Consider the following 22,121-nt stretch of genomic DNA (forward strand, 5'->3'; position numbering starts at 1 on the left):
TTTGCACAAAGCTTCTGATGTTTCTAGTGACTCCTGTTATTTCTAGGCACTTGATTATGGAGCAGGGAGTTGAATGCCTTCCTGTAATCAATCCAAGCTACATTCAAGTTGGTCTTCCTTTTCTTACAGTTTTCCCAAATCACCTTGTCATTTAGGAGCTGATCTTTTGTTCCTCTGCTGTTTGGGAGGTTTCCTTTCTGCTCACATGGAAAGAGCTTGTTTTCAACTGGATGCTGTTGGACTGCCACACCAGTTAGCAATTTGAAAGTTGTTGGCAGGTAATTGGCCTGTAGTTGCCTGGTGCTGCCCCTTTTGCTGGATCTTTCGTTATCAGGTAGGTTTTGCCAGATGTTAATCAATCTTCAATTTCACCTCCTTGCAGTATGTTGTTAAACCGCTTGGCAATGAGTGGGTGCAGAGCAGTCAGATGTTTCAACCAAAAACCACACAGTTCACCTTCACTGTGCTGACCAATTCTTGACCTTCCTTGCCCTTTCTTCCACCATTTCTGCTATTATTACAAGTTCTTTCATTTCAGCTTCTTTTTTATTGTTATCTTCCTCCTTTATCCAAGCTGCATTCTTGTTGTATTTCTTTGGGTTGTCCCGTAGCTGCGCCCAGAACTTCACTATTTCTTCTTTGTCAGGTGTTGACTGGTGTTCATTGCAGTCTCTTCATTGATGGATTGGTAGAAACATTTCTGATTTGTCTGAAATTGGAGATTCTACCTGTAGTGTGCAATTCTTGACTATGGCTGCTATTGTTGCTTTATTATTTCCATGCTTCCTTGATCCTCCTTGTTTCTAGGTGATATTTCTTGATCAGGTGTTCTTTGGTCTTTTTGTTCTTCAGCTTATTTTCTTTCATCTGTTCTAACTTGCTTGCATCTGATCTTAGCATGTTGATCTTATTTTCCAACCTGATCTTCCATTATGGTGGTGTACTGTTTGGCATCATCATCATCATCATCATCATCATCATCATCATCATCATCATCATCATCATCATCATGTACACCGCCATCTGGCAATATCATGGCATCCTCTAGCACCAGTTTGCTATCCCCTATAACAATAAATTCCCAGACTTACTGCACTCATTATTAGTACACATTTGAGTGGAGAAAATCCAGCAGAATGAGTCACGGACTAGGGAGTCAGTGAGAAGAAAGGAACAGGGAAGGATCTGAGAACAACATGCTCCTTTTCTGGGTTGTTAGATTTTTAGAAACACTCTGTCATAGAATCCAATTGTTCTATCCTCAGATCTTGTTAATAGACCCAACATGTGGAAGAGAAATATGCAAAGCTATTTAGCTAGCATTGGGGGTCTTTGAATTCTCCCACGTGGCTCTTGCCTTCATTTCCAGCATAACATCTGAACAAAGACACAAACCTGGTTGATGGAATAGGGGGACCCTGATCCTGCCACAGTCGAGAATAACATCTGATTTGGAAGGGAAATAATGTCAGTGAAGCTCAGGACAAACACCTCCCAACTGAGCCTGGATGAGCGAGAAAAAGTCCCTAGCCACAAACACTTTCAAGTGTCAAGTTTTCAAACAAGATCTTTGTGGGTGACTAGTTTGAGCATCACTCGATGTTGATCTGTGAATTCACAGCAATTTCATATTGCACTTCCATTTTGAAATTACTTTGAGATCATTCCCTAGGGCCTGAGATGAGAAGAAAAAATATATAAGAGGAGAGAGAGAGAGAAATAGGGAATAAAAACAGGGCATTAAAAAGAAACCTTTTTCTGCTAATAAGCATTTATAGCTTCTATAGCTGAAGACATTTCCTTGTTTTCTCCTCTATTGAAGGCTGATGATAAATACATTTTATGCTGAAAGAACTCCATGTTGATGCTTCCAGCTCAGATGAGAGGAAGATGCTATAGGTGTAAAACTCCTGGAAACAAAAACTTGGCCAGATACTGAATTGGGATATGGGTAGGAATGGTAGCACAGGGCTGCTGTTAACTTTGAAGGTGTTTGAGAATTGCAAAGTGGGTGTTACACTGGTAGATGAACTCAAGACGTTTCTTAAGCTTTAAAACTGTGACCTGCCTATTCTAAAGGTTACACTACAGTTTTCAGCTGTTTCCTCCTCAAAATAGGAGGTAGAACCAGTTTCCAGCAGTTATTATTGAGGGGGACCCAGGGGCATCATGCAGTTCTGCGCCACAAGTTGCTCACTCTGGAGTAGAGATGTTCTCCTGAACATCCAAGATGGAAGAGCAAAGCTGCTGCATCTGCAGATCCCACACTTGCCAAGGACCCAAGTTGCTGAGACAGCTCCAATTTAGGTGGAATTACAATGTGTTGTCTGAGATGCCCCTCAATCCACTCACAGGGCAAACCAACAGAGGTTGTGGTGCTGGGACAGCACCAGGAGCACCATTGCATTATGCTGTCAGGGATGGCTCCAGGACACCGAGAGCCCTTGAAGGGTCCCTTTGTAACTGACTTACTGTTGCTGCTGTAAATTTGGGTCAGGCAGATTAGGAGTTGTATGCAATAAGGAGCCTTTCCTGGGGCATCAGTCCATGAAATGCTGCTATTTATCTTACGAGGAGTGATTAGACACCCTTCGTGCAGGAGATGTGATACAAGAAAACAAGCATGTGTGCATTTCCATAATGCTTCTTTGCATTGGCACAGAAACCCAAAGCTGCTTCCTGTGCTGGTCTATCCAGCTTTGTTTTCTATATTGACCGACATTGATTGCGTCTGCAGCAGGAACTTTTCAGCTGAGGGTCACCTTCTTGCAGGCGTAATTCGCTGGGGGCTGTGTAGTGGAGCACTGGAGTTTAAAGTGAGCAAGGCATCCTTTTGCCCCCGACCCACCTCTTTCCACTTCCAACTCAGTAAAACTCCAATGTGAAGTGAAAGCAAAAGGATTCATTTCAATCTTTGGCAGCAATGTTGTTGGAGTAATTCCTGGAAGTTGGGGTTGGGGAGAGTGTAATTGTCAAAGATTACAGGTAGTCCTCAACCTATGACCACAGCTGGGACCAGAACTTCCATGGATGCTGTCGTGAGTCACGCCAGATTTTACGATCTTTTTTGCCACGGTCATTAGGTGAATCCAGCTTCCCGCACTGACTTTGCTTGTTGGAAGCCCCCTGGGAAGGTTGCAAATGGTGGTCACATGACCCCAGGAGGCTGCAACTGTTGTAAATACATGCTGGTTGCCAAGCGCCTGAATTTTGATCATGTGATCACACGCTCTGTGAAGGTTGTAAGTGCGAGGACTGGTCATTAGTCAGTTTTTTCAGCGCCATTGTAACTTCGAATGGTTGTTAAACAAATGGTCGTAAGTTGAGGACTACCTAAATATTCTCACTTCCTCCTAAGTAAAACTGCTTAGGGTTGGATTGGAATCAGTGGTATATAATTATGTTTGATAAGGTGTAGTAGCCAATCTTTTCCTCCATAGCTGTGCAATGTTAGAAAACTTCCAAGGAAGAACTTCTTTTTTTTTTTTTTTTTGGTTGATGATTAATGTGATGTGATTGCTTATTCTTAAATGGTCATGGGGAAAAAAGTAGTTTTAGAAAGGATTGTACCATAGAGGGGGCTTTTAGCAACCTTTGTTTATAAATCTTCCTAGTAAATTGATGGCAAGAAATAATTCTGCCAGGCAAACTCATTAGACCAGTGGCAAGTTCTCTGATAAAAATAGCTATATGGAACTGCTGGATTCTTTGTGCAGGCATTTTCTGCAATTAATGCAGAAATACCTGCTACTAATCTTGGTCAAAATGTCAGGTGAGGGCAGGTCACAAGCCAAAAATAAGATAGCAAGCCAAAGAGCATCAGACTGACCCTTAGTCATTGGGCCGTAAGCTGCAGTTCTCAGTGCATGATTTTTTTTCTGAGTCTTTGCAGTGGAAATAGGTTAGGGTTATTTTGGGGTGAGCGTGTGTGCGAGAGAGCCAGTTTGGGGTAGTGGTGAAGGCACCAGGCTAGAAACCAGGAGACCAGGAATTCTAGTCCCGCCTTAGGCACAAAGCCAGCTGGGTGACCTTGGGCCAGTCCTCCTCTCTCAGCCCTGGGAAGGAGGCCAGGGCAAACCACTTGCCAAGAAACTGACTCGAAGGCACACACACACACACACACACACACACATGTGTATGAGAACCAGATTGTGTATCCAAATAGATATAGTAAATGGCACATACTCCATTGAATTCAGAATATTTTTATGGTCCAATCCAGAGGAATGTCTGATCAAGTGAAACGCAATTTTTTAACAGTTCTAATCCTCTTATTTTCAAGAAATGGCTTCATAATATATAAGGGCACTCCTAAAGCTTTGATCCCTTCTTTGCGGGGGGGGGGAGGGATGGAAGCTATCAGAACTCACGTTGACCACCATTGCTAAAGCTTAGTGGCAGAGTTTCTCGACATGTTGAGGCCGGAAGCGCATACAAACAATAACTTTTGCCATAGGCTTAGGTTTAGCAGGCTGTACCACCTAGCTAACCTAATCACAGACCTTTCAGGAATTCCAGGGCTGTGGATGGAGATTGGGAAGCTGAAAAAACATTTTGGAAGAAGGAGGGAGGTGGTGGCAACTCATTCCTGTAACGGTGCCAGGACAGTTGGGTCAACCCTGCCTCAAGTTCATCTTTATAACCCAGGAAACTAACCCCAAAAATGAACCCAAAGAGGATTGATTTATCCCTAAACACCTTAACTAATTCCCCTCTCTCTTTGATTACTTCCAAAATAGAGAGAAAATGATCTTTTTGAAATTATCCATTGAAAAAACAGACTCTGCATCTGTGACAAGCTCCTGTCCTCCCTTGTGATGGCTGAGAGGACTTTAAAAATGGCCCATTACACACTGATTGCATTATCCATAACTGTGAACAGCCAGGATGAGTTAATTTCCCTCTGGAGCAGCTGACTTGGTTAGGCTAGAATCTGGACTGACGTGGCTTTGCCCCTGTAAAAATCAACACCGCCACCATGAGCTGTGCAGAAATACCCCTGCCTGGCTCTGTCTCTCTTCTTTTCCACGGGGCAAAAGAACGTCATGGAGAATATACAGTTGGATCTGACTCCCATTTTGCCTCCTAAAATGGACTGCCTGAAGCAACCCCTGATTCTTATCATCCTTTTTTTTTTTTTAGGTTTGGTTATCTCCCATTGGGACTGTTTCTCCCCCTTCTTCAGTGGCAGTTCTATTTTCTCACCCAGATGTCTTCTTTTTCCCTGATTTTGCTGAATAAAATTATTCAAAGCTTGAAGTATTAGCAAGCGCATCATTGGCAGCCTCCCACCTCCACCCCACCCCACCCCAAGGTGCAGAACTCAAAGCAGAGATGCCAGAAGAAGCAATGAAAGGAGCACTAAGGGGCTGACTACATGTTACTCTGTGCTACTAGAAGCAACATCAGATACTGAATTAGACCTGACTGTGCCCCCCTCCCACCTAGATCAGGGCATGGGAGGTGTAATCAGCAACAGTGGCATTCCTCACATGACGGATACGAAGGTGAAGAAGAAAAATTCTTTTAGGACAAACAGGAAGGTTTTTTTCCCACTGCTATTAATTTGCTGCCTTTGGGGAATTCTTCACGATGGGAAGGGTTGCAAATGTAGCCATGCTCTACCCAGAATGCAGTTTGTCACCGTAAACACATAAAGTACTTTTTTTGAGCAGCAGGAAATGCAAATCGATCTCCCCCAGTGTAATTTAACTCTCTATAATGTATTTTATAACTATTACTTAATACTGTATTTTATTAACTGTTTGGGAAGCAAACTTTTTTCGTTCTTCTTCTTTTTAAGATTAGCTGAATAAAAAGGTGAGTTTTGCCTTGTTTTCAGGTCAGAGTAGTGTATTGGTTGGGTTGAGCCAATGCGCTTAACCAGGTCATATAAAGACTGAGTGGCTATATTTGCTCAACATGCTAACCTTGGTTAGTTTTAACCTTGGTTATTGGGTGGTTTTAGTTTGTTTGCTTTGTAGCTTAGCAATTTGTGGAAACCTGGCCCATTTGGTTCATTTAGGATTCAAAGTATTGTGCAGATCCAGAAAATGGGTTCATTTGGTCACCAAGCTAAACATGGCAAGGAGTCTGGAGCACCTTTTCTGACCAGCAACTGTTATTAAAAGGCTTTTTAATATTATTAAATATGTTAATATTAAAAAGCTTTTGTGAGCAGCTGCAGCTAATTTCATCAGATCCTGTATCAGTCTAAACCACTGTTTCTCAAACCTTAGCAACTTTAAGATGTGTGGACTTCAACTCCCGGAACTCCCCAGCCAGTATGAAGAAGAGACCTCTGGTAGAGGTCATCTGCATAGCAGCATAGAGGGAGGCTATGGGAAAAAAGGCTTTTATTGTACCCATATCACAGAAGATAAGAAAGTAGTGGGCCCATATTTTATCTAGTGAGTTTATGTCAGAGGTGAGATTTCAATCCTAGATGGTTCAATTTGTAGTTCAGTCTTTATTTAGCTCAACAAACTGGCTCGTTGGTGGACTTGTCACTCTCCTTTGTGCTTCAGAATCTCTCATTCTCTGTATTTATATTTTAAAATAAGACTCATAGTGTCACAAATCTTTCTGACAGGGTTTGGTAAATATTCATGACATGCAGATCAGGATTTGGGGATCCGTTTGTCCTCCAGAACTTCATTTCCAGTCTACCATAGTGCAGCAACCGTGCACACATTTTGCCACAGATACAGCTATATGAGAATGACAAATGCCTTTAAAATGTCCTCTCTTCAATTCTTAAATGTTTCTAGAAAAGCTCATTTTTATGAACCCTGCTTAGGATGGGTAGAAATCCATGACTGTTACTGATGCAACTGAACTTGTACCTTTGGGAGAGAAGACAAATGGCAGAATTATTCCAGAAATGATAGTTATCAAGCCCAAAGTATTGGGAATCTTCCCTCCGGCCTGCATTTCCCCTTCCATACTCCATTTAGTGCCAGACAGAAATTCTCTTGCATATCATTTTCTCCTTGTGTATTCCTCTCGTTCCATTTGATGAAAGGCAATTTGCTTTTTGAAGTTTCTTAAAAGCAGAGAAGCTTGGTGACATTTGCACGGATGGAGTGTGATGTTCTTAAGCTTCTTTAGTGATGAAGGTGACCTGGGGTGGATGTGAGCAAACTGCCTTTCTTTGTCATCTCCCTGGCTTCCCATGCTTCAGTGCTAAGGCTAGATCTCAAGAACTGATCCCTTGGAGCTTCATCTGGAGATACTCTGGGCACTATCTTGCCTTGCCTTTGAGAAACTGTTGGAGAACTAAGCAGTTTCTTCTCCCGTAAATTGGGTGGAGAATTCTGAAAGGCTTTTGGTCTCACTTCTGGCACTACAATAGAATGACACCATTATTTTCAGCCCAGATTACATTGTGGAGTCTCAATCTCTTGCCTTTCAGAGATGGAATTGATTGAACCCTGAGGGCATAGGGGGGAAACCCCAGAAAGTTCCTGTTTTAAATGCCCCTCGGTTACAATAAAGTGTGAAATGCTTTGGGGTGTTTTAACGCTTCCTTTTGGAAGCAGAAGGGGTGGGAACCTCTTTGCTGATGGAAGTGGCACTTTTTAAAAACAAGAAACAAAAATAAACTGGTTGTATTGCCTCCAAGAAAGGGTAGAAGTGACGCAGTGGTACTGTTGAAGAGTTAGAGTGTAAATGGTTTATCAGTTGGTTGTGTATGTTGATTTTATGTTTTCTTTTTTTAGTTGTTTTAAGAGCAGGAGAATCTAATGCACCTATTTTGCATTCTCTCTCTTCCCCCCCCCCCCAAAAAAACCTCTTGGTACTAAAACCTACCATTTTGGTGGGGAGTCTCTTGGCGTTTTTGAAATGGAGGTTGAGTGCTGCTTATGACCCTAACTCTAACTCTGAATTAGCAAATACATTTACATATACGGGGGGGGGGGGTTGCATATGGCATGGGATGGGATGCCTACTTTGTCTTTTACTAGAATCCTGAAGAACCCCCATTAAAGAATCAATTCAAAGAATTAAAATATTAATCAAAGCATTCGTAAGCTCAGAAAATTGTCTTGAATAGCAAAACAGAGTGTCTTTTCACACTTGAAGCCACTCTGGAATAGAACATGCTCCGTTTCCTTTATGGAGCAGCGGAAAATAAGATTTCAGCGACCTCATCGGCGGGATTTCAGTTTAGAGTTTTATCATCTTATAAGATTGGGTGATCTCATGAGCCATATAGAGGCAATACCATTTTTGGTGATAAAGTGATTTTATATATAGCGACTCTCTTTTTCCTATTGGATTTTTTAAAACCCACATTGTTGATGTGGTTTTTTGCTTTTGTTTTTGTTCGTTGTTGTTTTTTGAATGCCTACCATCTTCTGGGTCTTTAGAGGTCAGCTATCTGAAAAAAGGTAGATGAGCCATTTTGTGATGGAAGGGTCTATGCACGTAACGGCAATTCTCGCCATCCACACGTCCCACTCAGGTCTCTTTTCAGATTCCTGGCACTTCTGAACCCCTCAAAATCTGGCATCAAAAGTCAGGTTTATCTGGAGTTTGCCTGCAATGCCTGCTCTGCCTTCTGCTTTGCAATAAGCTAATCTCCCTGGGTCTTCCTTCTTGTCTTCTCCAGGGTAGTGATGATGACTCGGTGGATAAGAACAAGTGCTGTACACTCTGTAACATGTCGTTTACTTCAGCAGTTGTGGCTGAGTCACACTACCAAGGGAAAATCCATGCCAAAAGATTAAAACTCTTGCTAGGAGTGCAGCCAACTTTAAAAGCTACTGGTAAGTCCAACAATACGGTAAGAAATTGTGTATGTGTATGAACCCCAAAAGAAACTAATAAGACATCGCTACTCTTTGCTACTGCAGCTTTTTAAAAATGACTACGCTGATTGGGGAAGGAATGGTACCCTCTGATGAAATCGTGGGAATGATCTATCTAGATTATTTTTAAAAGAGAAAGGACAACTTCATGGAGGATCAACCTGCCAACAGTTATCAGTTTTGATGGCTCCATGCTATCATAGAAATACAAAGAGCAGATTTTAAGGACCAGCTACTGGAAGAGAACTATTGTACTCCTATCTTCCTCCCTGACAACTCCTCAATGCATCTGGTTGACCCCATGTGACCTAAAATGTTGGCTTAGATAGGCCTTGGTAGCCTCAGGACTCTTCCTATGTTCTTATGAAAACTAATCTGTCTGGAGGGTACCGAACTGAGAAATCTGGAGTCGATGGGCTACTTCTGGATAGAAGGAAGGTCTTCTCTGCTACACTCAGTGTTAGAACTCAGGTCATCCACTAAAACTAAATATGCGGAGAGTTAGGATAGATTTTAAAAGTACTTCTTTCCACAATACAAGCTAGAGGTTTCATGGCCATCCAATTTGGATGGTTTTAAAAGGAGACTGGACAAATTCATGGAGAATCTGTTAATCAGTGGCTACTAATCCCAGATAGCATCTCTGAAATGGGGACTAGTAGCCACTGGTCTGCTAGTCCCCATTTCAGAGATGCTATCTGGGGAAGCAACAGTGGAAGGGGAAAATCATTCTCCAGTTGATACATACATCTTCCTGAATGCATCTGGTTGGTTTGATTAAGAATACCCATTTAGTTGGTCATCAAGTAAGACTTATCTTAAATTCTTATGTACACCTCCCAGCATTACTGGGTTGTTTGTGGATAATGAGAAATATAGTCTGACAGATTTTGAGGACAAGAAAATGAGGAAGGCTGATGTACATAATCATCAGCTTCTGTCATTCCAAAAGTAACTCTATTTTCTTGAAATGTAGCTTGTAAGTTTGACGCTGCTCCCTCTGGCGATGCGTAACCGATTTTGGAATTGCCTTTAGCTCAGCGAATGCCTTTATATCTCCTTCCAGCATAGCACAGAGTAAAATATCATTTTGCTTTTTGCAAAAGCAAAAGTTTGCAGAGATGGGAAGGGGGAAGAGATGTTCTTCTGAAAGAGCATTTTTGGTTGGTTGGCCTCTTGAATTTTGTCTGATGTTTTGGCTTCCTCCTACTCTGCTGTAGAGTACGCAGATACCGTTAATTTTCACATTTAAGAAGTCAAATGTCAGTAGTGGATAATTTAGTCATCGGAGTGTTAACTGCAAAAATCCATGCAAAGTTCTAACATGCAGAAGAGCTTCATTTTTTTTCCACTGTGGTGCTCAAAACCCCAAACAGAAGAATAAAAGAATAAGCGAGAGCTACTGTAAAGTGCACTGTGTTTTATTTTTGCACTTCATACTTCTAAGGCAAAACCTGATATTACAATCAATCTAGGACTAATACTGTAAACAAGCTGTGCCCATTCTCCCTCCCTTCTGTTACAGTTGCAAATTTGGACTCTCATTTCAGATAAGCTAAAAATAGTCATCTTGGTGTGGTGGTTTTAGACTGAAATCCCTCACCACTAGCCAATTGGCCAGGGCTAATGGGAATTGGTGCTAGGATATCCACTCTGACAGAAAATGTGGCAAGTGTAGATGAGTCTTTAGATATTGGGATTTGTCCATGATTGCTGGGTTTTCCTTCATTCCCAAAGGATCCCCATCAGGACTGCAAGCAAGGATGGCAACTGGTCATATCATCTTACCTTCTGTCCCACCAGCTTGTCTGCTGGAGATTCTGAAGAGCTGATGCCCATCAAGAATTACAGGGTTAAATTAGGTCATTGGGGAGCAATCCAAGGCTTCATCTCTGGAAGTGGCATCTGCTTAGCTTGGAAGCAGACTTTGAAGCCCCTCTCCATAAGTTCCCCCACACTGAGATTTTCCATGTGGTCTAATGAGGAAATTAGTAAAAAAAAAAAAAAAAAGAATGAGAATGAGAATGAGAATGAGAATGAGAATGAGAAGCAACCATATTAACTTCCATTTATTTAATTAAATTTTTATTCCATGTAATTGAAATCTAATACTTTTTGGAATGTGGCCTCCCATGTGGTCTCAAAGTGTAGGTGATACTGAATCTAGGAAACACATGGAGATGTGTGGGAAGGGCTTAAAATTCTACTTGGTTGTAGAATAGGCTGAATTACGCTGGAAACAAATGGAATGCTTACCTTTTTTTTCTTTCACCAAAAGCAACTTAACTTGTCTGGAAGGCAGTTTTATTCAGGCTGGGAAAATGCTTATGGTGCTAATTAACTAGTTAACAAAATTCAGTGGTAGAACTTTGAGTAATTTCAATGAAACGCTTCTCCCCTCCCTCTGGCCCAAATTCCTTGACTTATGATTCCAGTGATAACTCGACATGGTGCTAGCAGGTCAATGTACTTTAGACCAGAGAAGAAAGCACCACCATTGATGTTAAGCAACTCTTTCAAAATGATGACAACAAGAAAGGTCAGTTCCCCCCAAACCACCAAAGATTTTTTAAATTCAAGCTGGGTAAATACCTCTTCAAAGTTCTCCACTGTATTTGTCATTCAGATATATTGTGTGGACAACTTCTCTGCTTTTCTCCAGATTAGGACTCCCTCTTAGCAGAAACAGGAAGCCCGTGATGGACAGGACTTTGAAGAAGGAATTCAAGAGCAATTATATAAACACCAGCAGAGCCCTGAAAGAGAGGAAAGGGTTGGAAAAACGTTCAAGATTGCCCCATCTTGATTCTCTTGGGTATAAGAGGAGGGGGAGAGAAACACTGTCACATTTCTGTTATTATACCCTGCAACAATAAAGTAGAGTTTCATTAGTTCTTGTACAGTATGTTTCCTGGCCTAGCCTATATCAAAGGACTGACATTCCAGGTCTGAAGAAGCCATCTGAGATGGGTGTTCTCCTTTGTCTCCCCTCCAGATTGAATAGAAGTGATAAACGTCCATCTACTGGGGAGTTGTCTGAACAATGAAAATCAAGGCGCTCATACCCAAACTTATATCCTTGGCCACTTTATGATTCAATAAGTAAAACTCCACATCCCACATTCTCTTCTCCTTGGAAAGATTTTAAAAAGCAAATTCTCTTTCATGAAATGGAATGAAAACTGTAGAAAAGAAAACTGCAGGAGACTTCGATCTCCTAATTTGTGGTAACTCAGGTGCTTAGATATGCAATCTTTCTTCCTGGAGATCAGCAGGGAACTAGCTTTGCCCATGACCCATTGGTTTGTACCTGGCTTCTGTCACTGGACTTCTGATCTCTACTTCAAAAAACCCAGTAAATCCTCAAAGCATCAAATCTCTTCCAGCTGGCAGAGAAAAGCCAGTGTTGAGTAGGTGAACTTCAGTCATTACTCTTATGTCAGCATCCAGCTGACATAAATTCCAGGCTTGCTACCAGCTAAGCAAATGATGCTGTAGTCTGTTTCTCTCCAGGGGCTGAGAAGCTGATAAACAAAGAGAGACTTAGCCTGAAGGAGGAAATCTCTTGCTTTATAGCTCAAAGTGCTGCACTACAACATGTCCAGAAAGCTGTCTGACAACCTCTTCCTGCAATTTTCAGATTTATATCTTTTTTTTTTTTCTTTTACAAGGTACCCAACTGCACAAAGCTACTAAAAATAATTGATGACATTAGAAAAGAGGGAACTGGGATTATTAATATATTATTATCTATTTTCTCTCTCTCTCTCTCTCTCTCTCTCTCTCTCTCTCTCTTTCTTTCTTTCTTTCTTTCTCTCTCTCTCTCTCTCTCTTTCTTTCTTTCTCTCTCTCTCCCTCCCTCCCTCCCTCTGTCCCTTCCTTCCTTCCTTCCTTCCTTCCTTCCTTCCTTCCTTCCTTCCTTCCTTCCTTCCTTCCTCTTTATTTTATATCTATACCTCTCTTCTCCTCTCCTCTTTCCATCTTCCCTTCCTTCCTTCCTTCCTTACTTCCTTCCTTCCTTCCTTCCTTCCTTCCTTCCTTCCTCTTTATTTTATATCTATACCTCTCTTCTCCTCTCCTCTTTCCATCTTCCCTTCCTTCCTTCCTTCCTTCCTTCCTTCCTTCCTTCCTTCCTTCCTTCCTTCCTTCCTTCCTTCCTTATTCCTGTGTGTTTTTTTCCCTTTGTATATCTTGAGGAGTAGCTGCAATGACCACTGTCATTTTCCAGAATATCTAAAAGGTATCAATAGAAGAGAATCTCTGTAGCTCAGGATTGGACTGTGGAGTCCTTGGAGTTCTCTGAGCTTGGTTGTTCTCTTGCAGGTGTTTCGTTACCTAGCTGGGTAACAAAATGTCTGCAAGAAAACAACCAAGCTTGGAGAACTCCAAGGACTCTGCATATCTGGAAGGGATGGGGTACAGGGCAAGGTGGGAAGGAATGAAAAAACAGCTGATGCAAATTCTGCAAAGCCCTCCTCTGTTATACTCTCAGTATACCTAAGGCGATCCTCCCCTTTCAAAGATGATTCATTTGGAAGAAAACTAGAGTTCTTTGTTGATAAATAAATATTTCTTCACAAGGGCTTTGATTCAGGTGTGGATGTATGAAACAGAGAGCCAGAGTGATATAGTTGTGAAAGTCCTGGATTAGGACTAAAGAGATCCAAAGTCTGACCTCATCAAGAAGTGACTTTGGACTCCTCAGTTTAATAAGTAGGAACAAATAGAATGTGGCTTTAAAAGTTAATTAGATTCGAGTAGGTTTCTTCCTGACATCAGCCCTGAAAGTTTTGTGGAACCTAGGGACAGCACAGAAGTAGCTGTTCGTGTTTTTTGCAGCACTAACAGTAGTGCTTTCATGCTTGTCTGGGGTTTTCCTGGGGCATCTGGTTGGGCAGGGTTGGAAACAAGACGATGAACTAGATTAAAAGGGGGTCAGCCTTTTGATAGCAGGGGATAGGAGGTGAGTTGGTGGGGGGATATAGCTTGCAAGGGGAGGAGGAAAATGAACGGATGGAGCAAGTTAGGGGGTTGTATTTTGTTCTTTTGTTTCTTTGGGGGTTGGGATTTTTCTGTGTTATAAATTATGTTAAGCCCATGCTTAGCCTATGTTGGTGGATTTTCCAGCAGAAGATGGTAGGAAAATGTCAACCAGTTGTGACTCTGCCCACCCCTAACCTAGATTGTAAGAGTTTAAAAGGAATCTGTCACAGGTTTCTATGGAAATAGAGCTGCCAAAACAGACTCCATTATCCAAATGACAACATTGAACAAAGTCGACCGATGTCAGCCCCACTGAGTAGAGCAGGCCAGAAATTCAACTCCACAGGTAGCCTGAAACTACTCATATTGAGATTGATTATACTAAGAGAATCTTGCAAGTCTGATTGTTCTGTATCTCCTCCTCCTCCTTACACTGGATGTGTCTTTTTTTGGCCAGACGTCAGCTCCAAACATTCAAGAACGGTACCTGTAAAGGAATGATTCTGAAAGTTGTATGCCAAAAGATGTGTCAGTATGAATATATTTTTAAAAAATTAGTGACATTTTCATTTAAAAAGCCTCCCTACAGAACTTCACATGAAAAAGAACCACACCACAGAAATAAATGTTAAGGTTTATTGAGAAAAGTATGTTAATAATTTGGGGAAGTTGTCTGTATACGATCCACATGTTAGGAAAGATTGCATATGAGAACAGATGGGGACTTTTAAGTGTCTTTTTAAAATATAAATCCATGCCACACTATTTCCCATTGTCCAAATTGACATGTCTCACATGGAGATGTAGTCTAATGAAAAAAAACATCTCCGTGAATATCAGTATGTGCATGACATACTTATGCATAGTTAACAATCATGAAATATTTTCCAGATATAGATAAGCTATGATGATGATGCCAACATGGGAACCAAACCTATAACAAACCCAGATGCCCCCCCCCCATTTTCACCAACAGCACCATCATAGGCCCCAACAAATGCATAGAAGTATTAGAGGGGCCTTCACGTGCTCTTTCTCCAGTGTGATATATACCATCATCTGCCAGCAATGCCCCTCTGAATTCTACATAGGACAAATGGGACAAACTTTGCTCGAAAAAATTAATGGACGCAAGCTTGACATCAGGACTCAAAACTAGGACAAAGTAATATCGGAGAATTTTATCCTCCCAGGACACTCCGTAGTTGTCAGCCCCACTAGTTAGACCAGATCAGGAAGCCAACTCCACAGGAAGGCTAAAACGACTCCTATTGAGATGGGCTATCATAGCAGAATCTTGCAAGTCTGATCGTGCTGGGCCTCCTCCTCCTCCATGAACTTGGGAGGCATCTGCCTGAACCGCTTCTAAACATTATCTCCTTCTGGACTTCAACAATTCTTTAGCCCCTTTTGTCTAGGCAATGGTTCTTATATATTCCTGTCAAGGTCATCTTCCTTGTTCTCTTATAATAGCAGACCTCAACGTGACTGTTTTGGAAAAGCGGGACTTTAAAAACACCATTGAGTGAGAAATTGTTGAACTCACATATATCAAAAGGTTTCAGGCAATCTCAGAAGGTCTCAAGAAACACAATGGGTTTTTAATAGATTGCAATTAATTAATAAGGTAATCTGGCTCGCATGTAAAGCTGCATCTGCATAACCAACCTTTCTTCCCCTCCCTTTCCCTCTCCCTTTTCCTCTCACCCTCCTCACCCAATTTAAATCCTACATCAGTCTATCCACTCTATGCATCTCGTGCAGCTCGCAAAAGCTTATGCCCTTTAATAAAGTTCGTTAGTTGGAAAAGGTGCTACCAGACTCCTCCGGCTTCTAACACATCAGTAACAAGGTATTTTGTCTGAAATGTGATGAGATGCCATCTAGAGGCAGCTTCAAGGTGGTCTTAATTATTCAACTCCACTGAGTCATAGGGTACAAGAAGTATGACACCAGAAGCTGCTCATTTGGAGCGCTTTTATGGGGGATTGGTCAGTTGGAGAAGATCCATGGCAATTAGTTACAATAGTTCCAGGAAGAGAGCCCAGACTGTTAATTGCTGAGAAACACAAGCAGAAGGACGCCACCAAGCTAATGGATGACCTCTAGACTTCCCAAGGAGATCTTTTTAGCAAATGGGGGAAATGGGTGGTAGGGTTATGTGGGATGTTGGACTGCTCTAGTCTAGTTCATCGTCCGCTCTTCTTTATTTACCTGGGGCTCTGTGCTCAGGCTGAGAGTTTATTATGTATTTGTTTATTTATTTAATTCAATTTAGGTGCTATCTGATTCCAAACCAGTTGAGTTAGGTAATGGGTAGATGCAATTTTGGTCCTTGGGATCAAAAAGCAGCATGAAACTTCTGCGGTTTTTAGAACTTGCATAAGTAGCTGGAAGCTGACCTTCCACTCTTGTCTGATAAACATGAAAGCAGGATCCTCTGCCCACCGCACTTCTGGGCCCAGGTCAAGTCTAAACTACTCATGTTAAGGTCCTAGAAGTGATTTTATAAGCCTTATGATGGAACATGCATGCGTTAAGGCAGGCTTGGCTGTTTACATCTTGAAATGTCCCTGAGAATCCAATCTCTAGGATGCTGTAGATGGCCAGCCCTCCAATATGCGTCCCACAAAAATCTATAATTACCTATAATCACAAGATTTTCTTGATTGAACTAATTACATTCTCTCATATTAAACATCTCTTCTAACCACTATGGAAAGAAAGCTACACATTTTGTACCACGGTTAGCTGTTTATTGGAAGCATGGTTTCTCCATGGTGGGTCAGGAACCTGGTGACTTCACTCCTGCTTGCTTTCTTTTGCAGAAACCAACCTGAGTTCTCTCAAGCAGCCACATGTGGACAGCTCTCCAGCAGTGTCACCTCCCCATCAGAGAAGAGATTCTGACAGGTATTGCCAGCTCTGTGCAGCTTGGTTTAACAACCCCATGATGGCACAGCAACACTACGATGGAAAAAAGCACAAAAAGAATGCAGCCAGGGCTGATCTACTAGAGCAGCTAGGAAAGACCTTGGACCTAGGCGAGGTAAGAGGTAAGAGATTTTAGTCTTCTAAAATGATCGCGTTGAAAGTCTTTGTATAGTGATTGTGTTCTCTGGCTGGGTACCCATCAAAAAAATCAAAACCGTGCACAGATTGGCCAACCTGAGAAGTCACTGGGATGACGCCTTGTATTAATAGTAGGGTATCACCATGCCCGTTGAGTTACCTGATCAAAATATAGGGGTATCATCATTGAATTATGGGGGTTTGATGTAAGACTGTAAATGTGTCTTTCTCGTAATAATCCCTGATGTTTCTTTGTTGAGGATGACCCACTACCATTGGGCTTATTTGGCCTAAACTCAAAATTTCTGAAATAGGTCTGTTCAGAGTAGGGTTCAGCCAAACATTTCATTGGCATTTTCATTTCCACGCTGTTCTTTCACCTTAATGGAAACAATATTGCTTTTGATTGCTCTTTTTTTCTCTCAAGGGAGAAAAACCTTTCAGTTAAATTTTTATGGTAGAGTGTGACATTCCAGCAATTATTTTAGTGATAAAAAGGGAGATATGTGAATTAATGCTTAAAGCAGCCTACCATCACCTTTTCCATCTCTTGCAAAAACAAACTAACTAAATCTTTGTTAATTAAGCAAAATTGGGACATGACACCTTTTCCTCCAGGATAACGGGGGAAAGTGCCTTCAAAGGGGTTTGAATGAGAACTTGTTTTTCATCTCCCTTTTCTTCTTGTTGTTTTTAAATAATGCCTTTGACTTCCTGCAGTCAAGGGCTATTAGCTGATAACCCATCAAACACAGAACGTTTTATCCATTTATGTTTCACCAAACAGAGTTGAAAATAGAAAGCTTTCCTGGGGCAACATTAAATGATGGCTTAAAAAAATCAGTTTTTTAAAATACCATCATTTCTTAATTCTACAAGCTATAGATTGAGTTTCTAGATATATCACAAGCCAAAAAATTCATCTTTAAGGAATGGTGTCCTTCCCTTAAGATTCAACTCATGCCACAAGTCTTCTACTGATTATATTAAAATCCCAGAGATGAAGGAATTGTCCTCATCTTAACACAGAATGGCAAATTTAGCTGCAGAATCTCTCCCTGCAATATTATTTATTTATTTTTATTTATATACTGGAGCCTCCTGCCTTGTGGTGGAATTCTGTTCTATGAACTGCTTCTAGTAAAGCTAAGATACTTGAGTTTGGACTGGGTAGGCCTTATTCTTCAATGGCCTTTTGTGAAAAATACCTGTGACCCTGGACTCAAGAATAGTAGAGCTTCCAGTGGTTAAGATGGAAGGACCATAGTTCAGTGGTAGAACCTTCACTTGGACTCTCAAATGATTCCAGTTTCAATTCTAGGCATTCCTGGCAGAACCTGGGAAGAGCTCATTTGAAAAGGAGAGGGGTAAACTAATCTTCTCCAGCTTTGGTTTCTCCAGCTGGTGTTCAGCTCCTATAATCCCACATTGATCAAGATGTTTGGGATTGTGGAAGCTGAAATCCCATGCACCTGGAGGTTGAGGACATTTGGAGAAGTTAATACTGAGCAAGGTAGCCCAAAGATCTGACCTGAGGAAGTATAGTCATGAATAAAAACTCCATGTTAAATGTTTTGAATGAATTAATAATCATCCTAACAACTGGGTCAGTTCCTTTCCTGATTTGTTACATTTGCATCATATTTAGCTATGGTAATGCAATAAAACCTTAATTTTCAGAGCAATCTATCTGTAAACAGATTGCTTCCATCGGCCTCCTGGATTTTTTTTCTCTTCCTTCTATTTTGTGTAAATGTGTTTTTCTTTTTTTATAAATTTTAACTATGTATTTATTTATTGTTTTAATTGTTGTAAACCGCCCAGAGTCCCCCATTGGGGAGAGATGGGTGGGGATAAGCTTGCTAAATAAACAAACAAACAGCAAATGAATAGGTCAATCAGTAAGGAAAGGAATGTAATCTTCATGCCCATCTTCTCTTTTTAATCTTTTTACCTTAGAGTTTTATACACAATCTCCTTGTTTCAGAGAAACTATCAGGAATTATCTATCTATCTATCTATCTATCTATCTATCTATCTATCCATCCATCCATCCATCCATCCATCCATCCATCCATCCATCCAAAAATCTAGAACAGAACAGGCTAGTCTAACTTCTCTGAGACAAGATTTACACAAAGCTGCCATGGCAAACATTTTCTGTTATTTGCAATGATGTCCAAGAAATGTGTTGCCACTTCATTTTTTGGCTCGGTGTTGATGTGCAATAATATTGTGTAAAAGATTTGTTTGGTTTGGCATTTAAATGTTGATGTTTTCAAATCCATGAAACTGAGTTGATAATGAAAATACGGTTTGCTGGGGAATGTATGTGTGTGAGAATAGGAATAGTTTGGCACGTTTACATGCAGCTAACAAAGCTGGTATGTCTGGATTTTGAAGCTGGTAAGCGAGAAACAATTTGGGAGTGGTGATGTAGCCAAGCAGTTTGTTTTGGAGAGAATGGACAAGACCGGGCAGTATCTGATCATGAAAAAGTACATTTGATTATTAAATAAATGTGTGTTGTGTCAAAAGATTTTTATTCGAGAGTGACTTTGAATCTGTTCAGGCAGTGAGAAGTGGAGCTGAATGATCTCTGGTGGCCTAGGGACTGATTTCCATGAGAAATTTGAACATGGGGAAAAGAAAGCAACTCCTAGAAGCTTGTTAAGAACTTTTTAAAAATGTTCTCTGCTGCTGATTGCCAGTATTCTCATCAAAAAGGCTCGAGTGATGTTATGACCATCACCTGATTGTAAAATAGTACACTGGGAGCCTGGTGACAAGGCAGTTCTGGATGGGCAGGACATGATTGCATCAACTGGCCATTCCTAACACTGATGAGGAGGATGCTCAGCAGTGGCAAAGAGAAGCTCTCACACAAGTGGGCAACACAGGAGACTTTCAATCACTGCAAACTCCCCACAGCCATCTTCTCCTCCCCAGTGTGTTACTTTTCCTCCCCATCCAGAATTTTATGCAGAATATTGATGCCTGTACAAGAAAAAGGGTGGGAAATCCTTTTTTTATGATTCAGCCCAGCATTAAAATAAAGTGCTGAGAAGGACATAGATTGTCTATTTTATCTTTTTTTAAAAAGGTTAATGTAGTGAAATAATAATAGCAACTAGTGATGTTAATGTAGTGAAATAGTGATAATACATTAAAAAACCTAAATATATCATAGTAGTTAAATGAACTAAACATAACACAATTAAATTTAGTTCTGGGAATTGAAGTCCACAGGTCTTAAAGTTGCCAAGTTTGAGAAACACTGCTCTATGGTTCCAAAAAGAAAAGCTCTTTTTTTTCTATTGTCTAGTTTTTTTTCTAATCATCAAAACCACAAATCATCAGTTCATTTTTTTCTCTTTCATGCAAAAAATCTATTAGGGGTTTCCAGTTGAACGTCTTCTTTCTTCTTATGGAAATCTCTAATGGGGGTTGGGAGGTCTGTTTCCTACTTGTAGATTGGAACCCACCATCACCAAGAGAGTTGCCATCAAGCCACAAAAGTTGAGCTCCTGGTGTAGAAGAGTCCTTACCTGTGGTCTAGAACAGTGTATCTCAACCTTGGCAACTTGAAGATGTGTGGACTTCAACTCCCAGAATTCCCCAGCCAGCCATGCTGGCTGGGGAATCCTGGGAGTTGAAGTCCACACATCTTCAAGTTCCCAAGGTTGAGAAACATTGCTCTGGAGAGTATGAGATCTACATAAAGTCTGTTAGATGATCCAACCAACCTTTCTGTCTGCCCAATGTTTGCATTAATTATTTCTGATGATGCTCTGCCTGTTCATTGTTTCCAATGTTCATCTTCCCTGAAAAAAACACTCCTCCCGCTCCCATTCCTCAATTTGTTGATGACGCTTTGACACTGTTTCATTTCCTTTCTTTCCTTTTATCCCGGCTCTTGTTTCTTTTTTTAAGTACTGTTTTCTCTTTCCTCTCCTCCTCTCCCTGACTTCACATTTGTTCATCCCTATTTTTGCTTGGTTTACTTGGCTGCCAGGGCTATCCTTGGGGTGTTTTGATCTGTGATATTGTCACAAAAGTCATAATGCCACGATGTCAAAATCACATTGCATTCCAAAAGATTAAATAGTGAGTGAGGGAATGAGGCCAAGGACAGGAAGGGCAAAGAAAGGGGAGTAATGTGAATATGCTGAGTATTTCTCCAAAGGAGCAGTTTCCTCTTAGTTATTTCTATTTGGAAGGGTTTCAAAAATGAACAAAGAAGGTGGAAAACCTTATTTTAAGAACTTTTCTTTCCACGTTCATCTTTAATTGAAGAAAAAGCACACAGAACTTTCTCGCCGCTCAGAAAATCAAATGCATTATTTGAGCACAATAAGGTCACCAGGTGGTTCAGCAACATACATTTAACATCCTTCCGATTACAGTCTAGCCCAAATAAATCCTCTGCGCCTTTCCCAAAGGTTTTCTAAACTGTCAAGCCAATTTCTTCATAATCTCTTTTTTCCCAGTAACCGGAAGATCTAATAAGTAACATCAGCAGTGCAAATACCTTAATCTGGGTGTGTTGTGTCAAAGACATCAAGAGGGCAGCTGTGACTGCGCAGTTGAATTTTTATGAGCCACAGTTTTGATTTTATTGTTGTTCTTCCTTTTTCCCTTTCTCTCATTCCTTTCATTTTTTCAGTTGAATAGGCCATTTTATTCTATTTTATCTTGTTTCAACTTGTCATTTCTATTCTGCATTTTAAATGGCATAAAACCACTTGGAGATTTAAAATTATGGGAATTAGCATGCAAATGTATCTGTTCATATATCCATTAAACAGCTAGAATGGCCTGTTTCAGACAATGGCTAGTTCGCACACCATCCTGAATCACAGAAAACCCACAGGAGAGCCTAGCTGTTGTATATTTGCGCCTGGAATTTGATGTTCTGTGTAGATCTTTGAGTCCCTGCCCTGCTCACCCCAAATTCCACTGAGTTAGATTTCTTGGTCGCCCTTCTTTAGCCCTGCCTTGACCTCAGCTCTGTTCTCTTATGAATTCAGCTAGCCATTTTTTTTTTCTTTTTGTGGTACCTTCGAGTCAATCTTGACTCCTGACAACATTTTCTCAGCAACATTTTCAGAAGTACAGGTAGTCCTCGACTTACGACCACAGTTGGGACTGGAACTTCTGTCACTAAGTGATACAGTTGTTAAGTGAGTCACACCCAATTTTACAACCTTTTTTGCCACGGTGGTTAAGCAAATCTGGCTTCCCCCATTGACT

General features: G+C 40.9%; 1 protein-coding gene across 3 annotated transcripts in view; it reads left to right on the forward strand.

Moving 5' to 3' along the window:
* The window catches only part of ZMAT4 (zinc finger matrin-type 4), a 127,889-nt gene that overhangs the window by 62,703 nt on the left and 43,065 nt on the right, over nucleotides 1-22,121 (forward strand). For 2 of the 3 annotated variants that reach the window (XM_088151963.1, XM_088151965.1), the window contains exons 4-5: nucleotides 8,615-8,771; nucleotides 16,625-16,852. In XM_088151963.1, the coding sequence (XP_088008089.1) occupies nucleotides 8,615-8,771; nucleotides 16,625-16,852 (385 nt within the window). The remainder of the gene's footprint in view (nucleotides 1-8,614; nucleotides 8,772-16,624; nucleotides 16,853-22,121) is intronic. The other variant, XR_015798128.1, reaches the window with a different exon arrangement.

This window comes from Python bivittatus, unplaced genomic scaffold (assembly GCF_059951505.1).
Source record: "Python bivittatus isolate LINGU-HERP-01145 unplaced genomic scaffold, Pbiv_v1 ctg000680_np1212, whole genome shotgun sequence".
Taxonomy (NCBI): Eukaryota; Metazoa; Chordata; class Lepidosauria; order Squamata; family Pythonidae; genus Python; species Python bivittatus.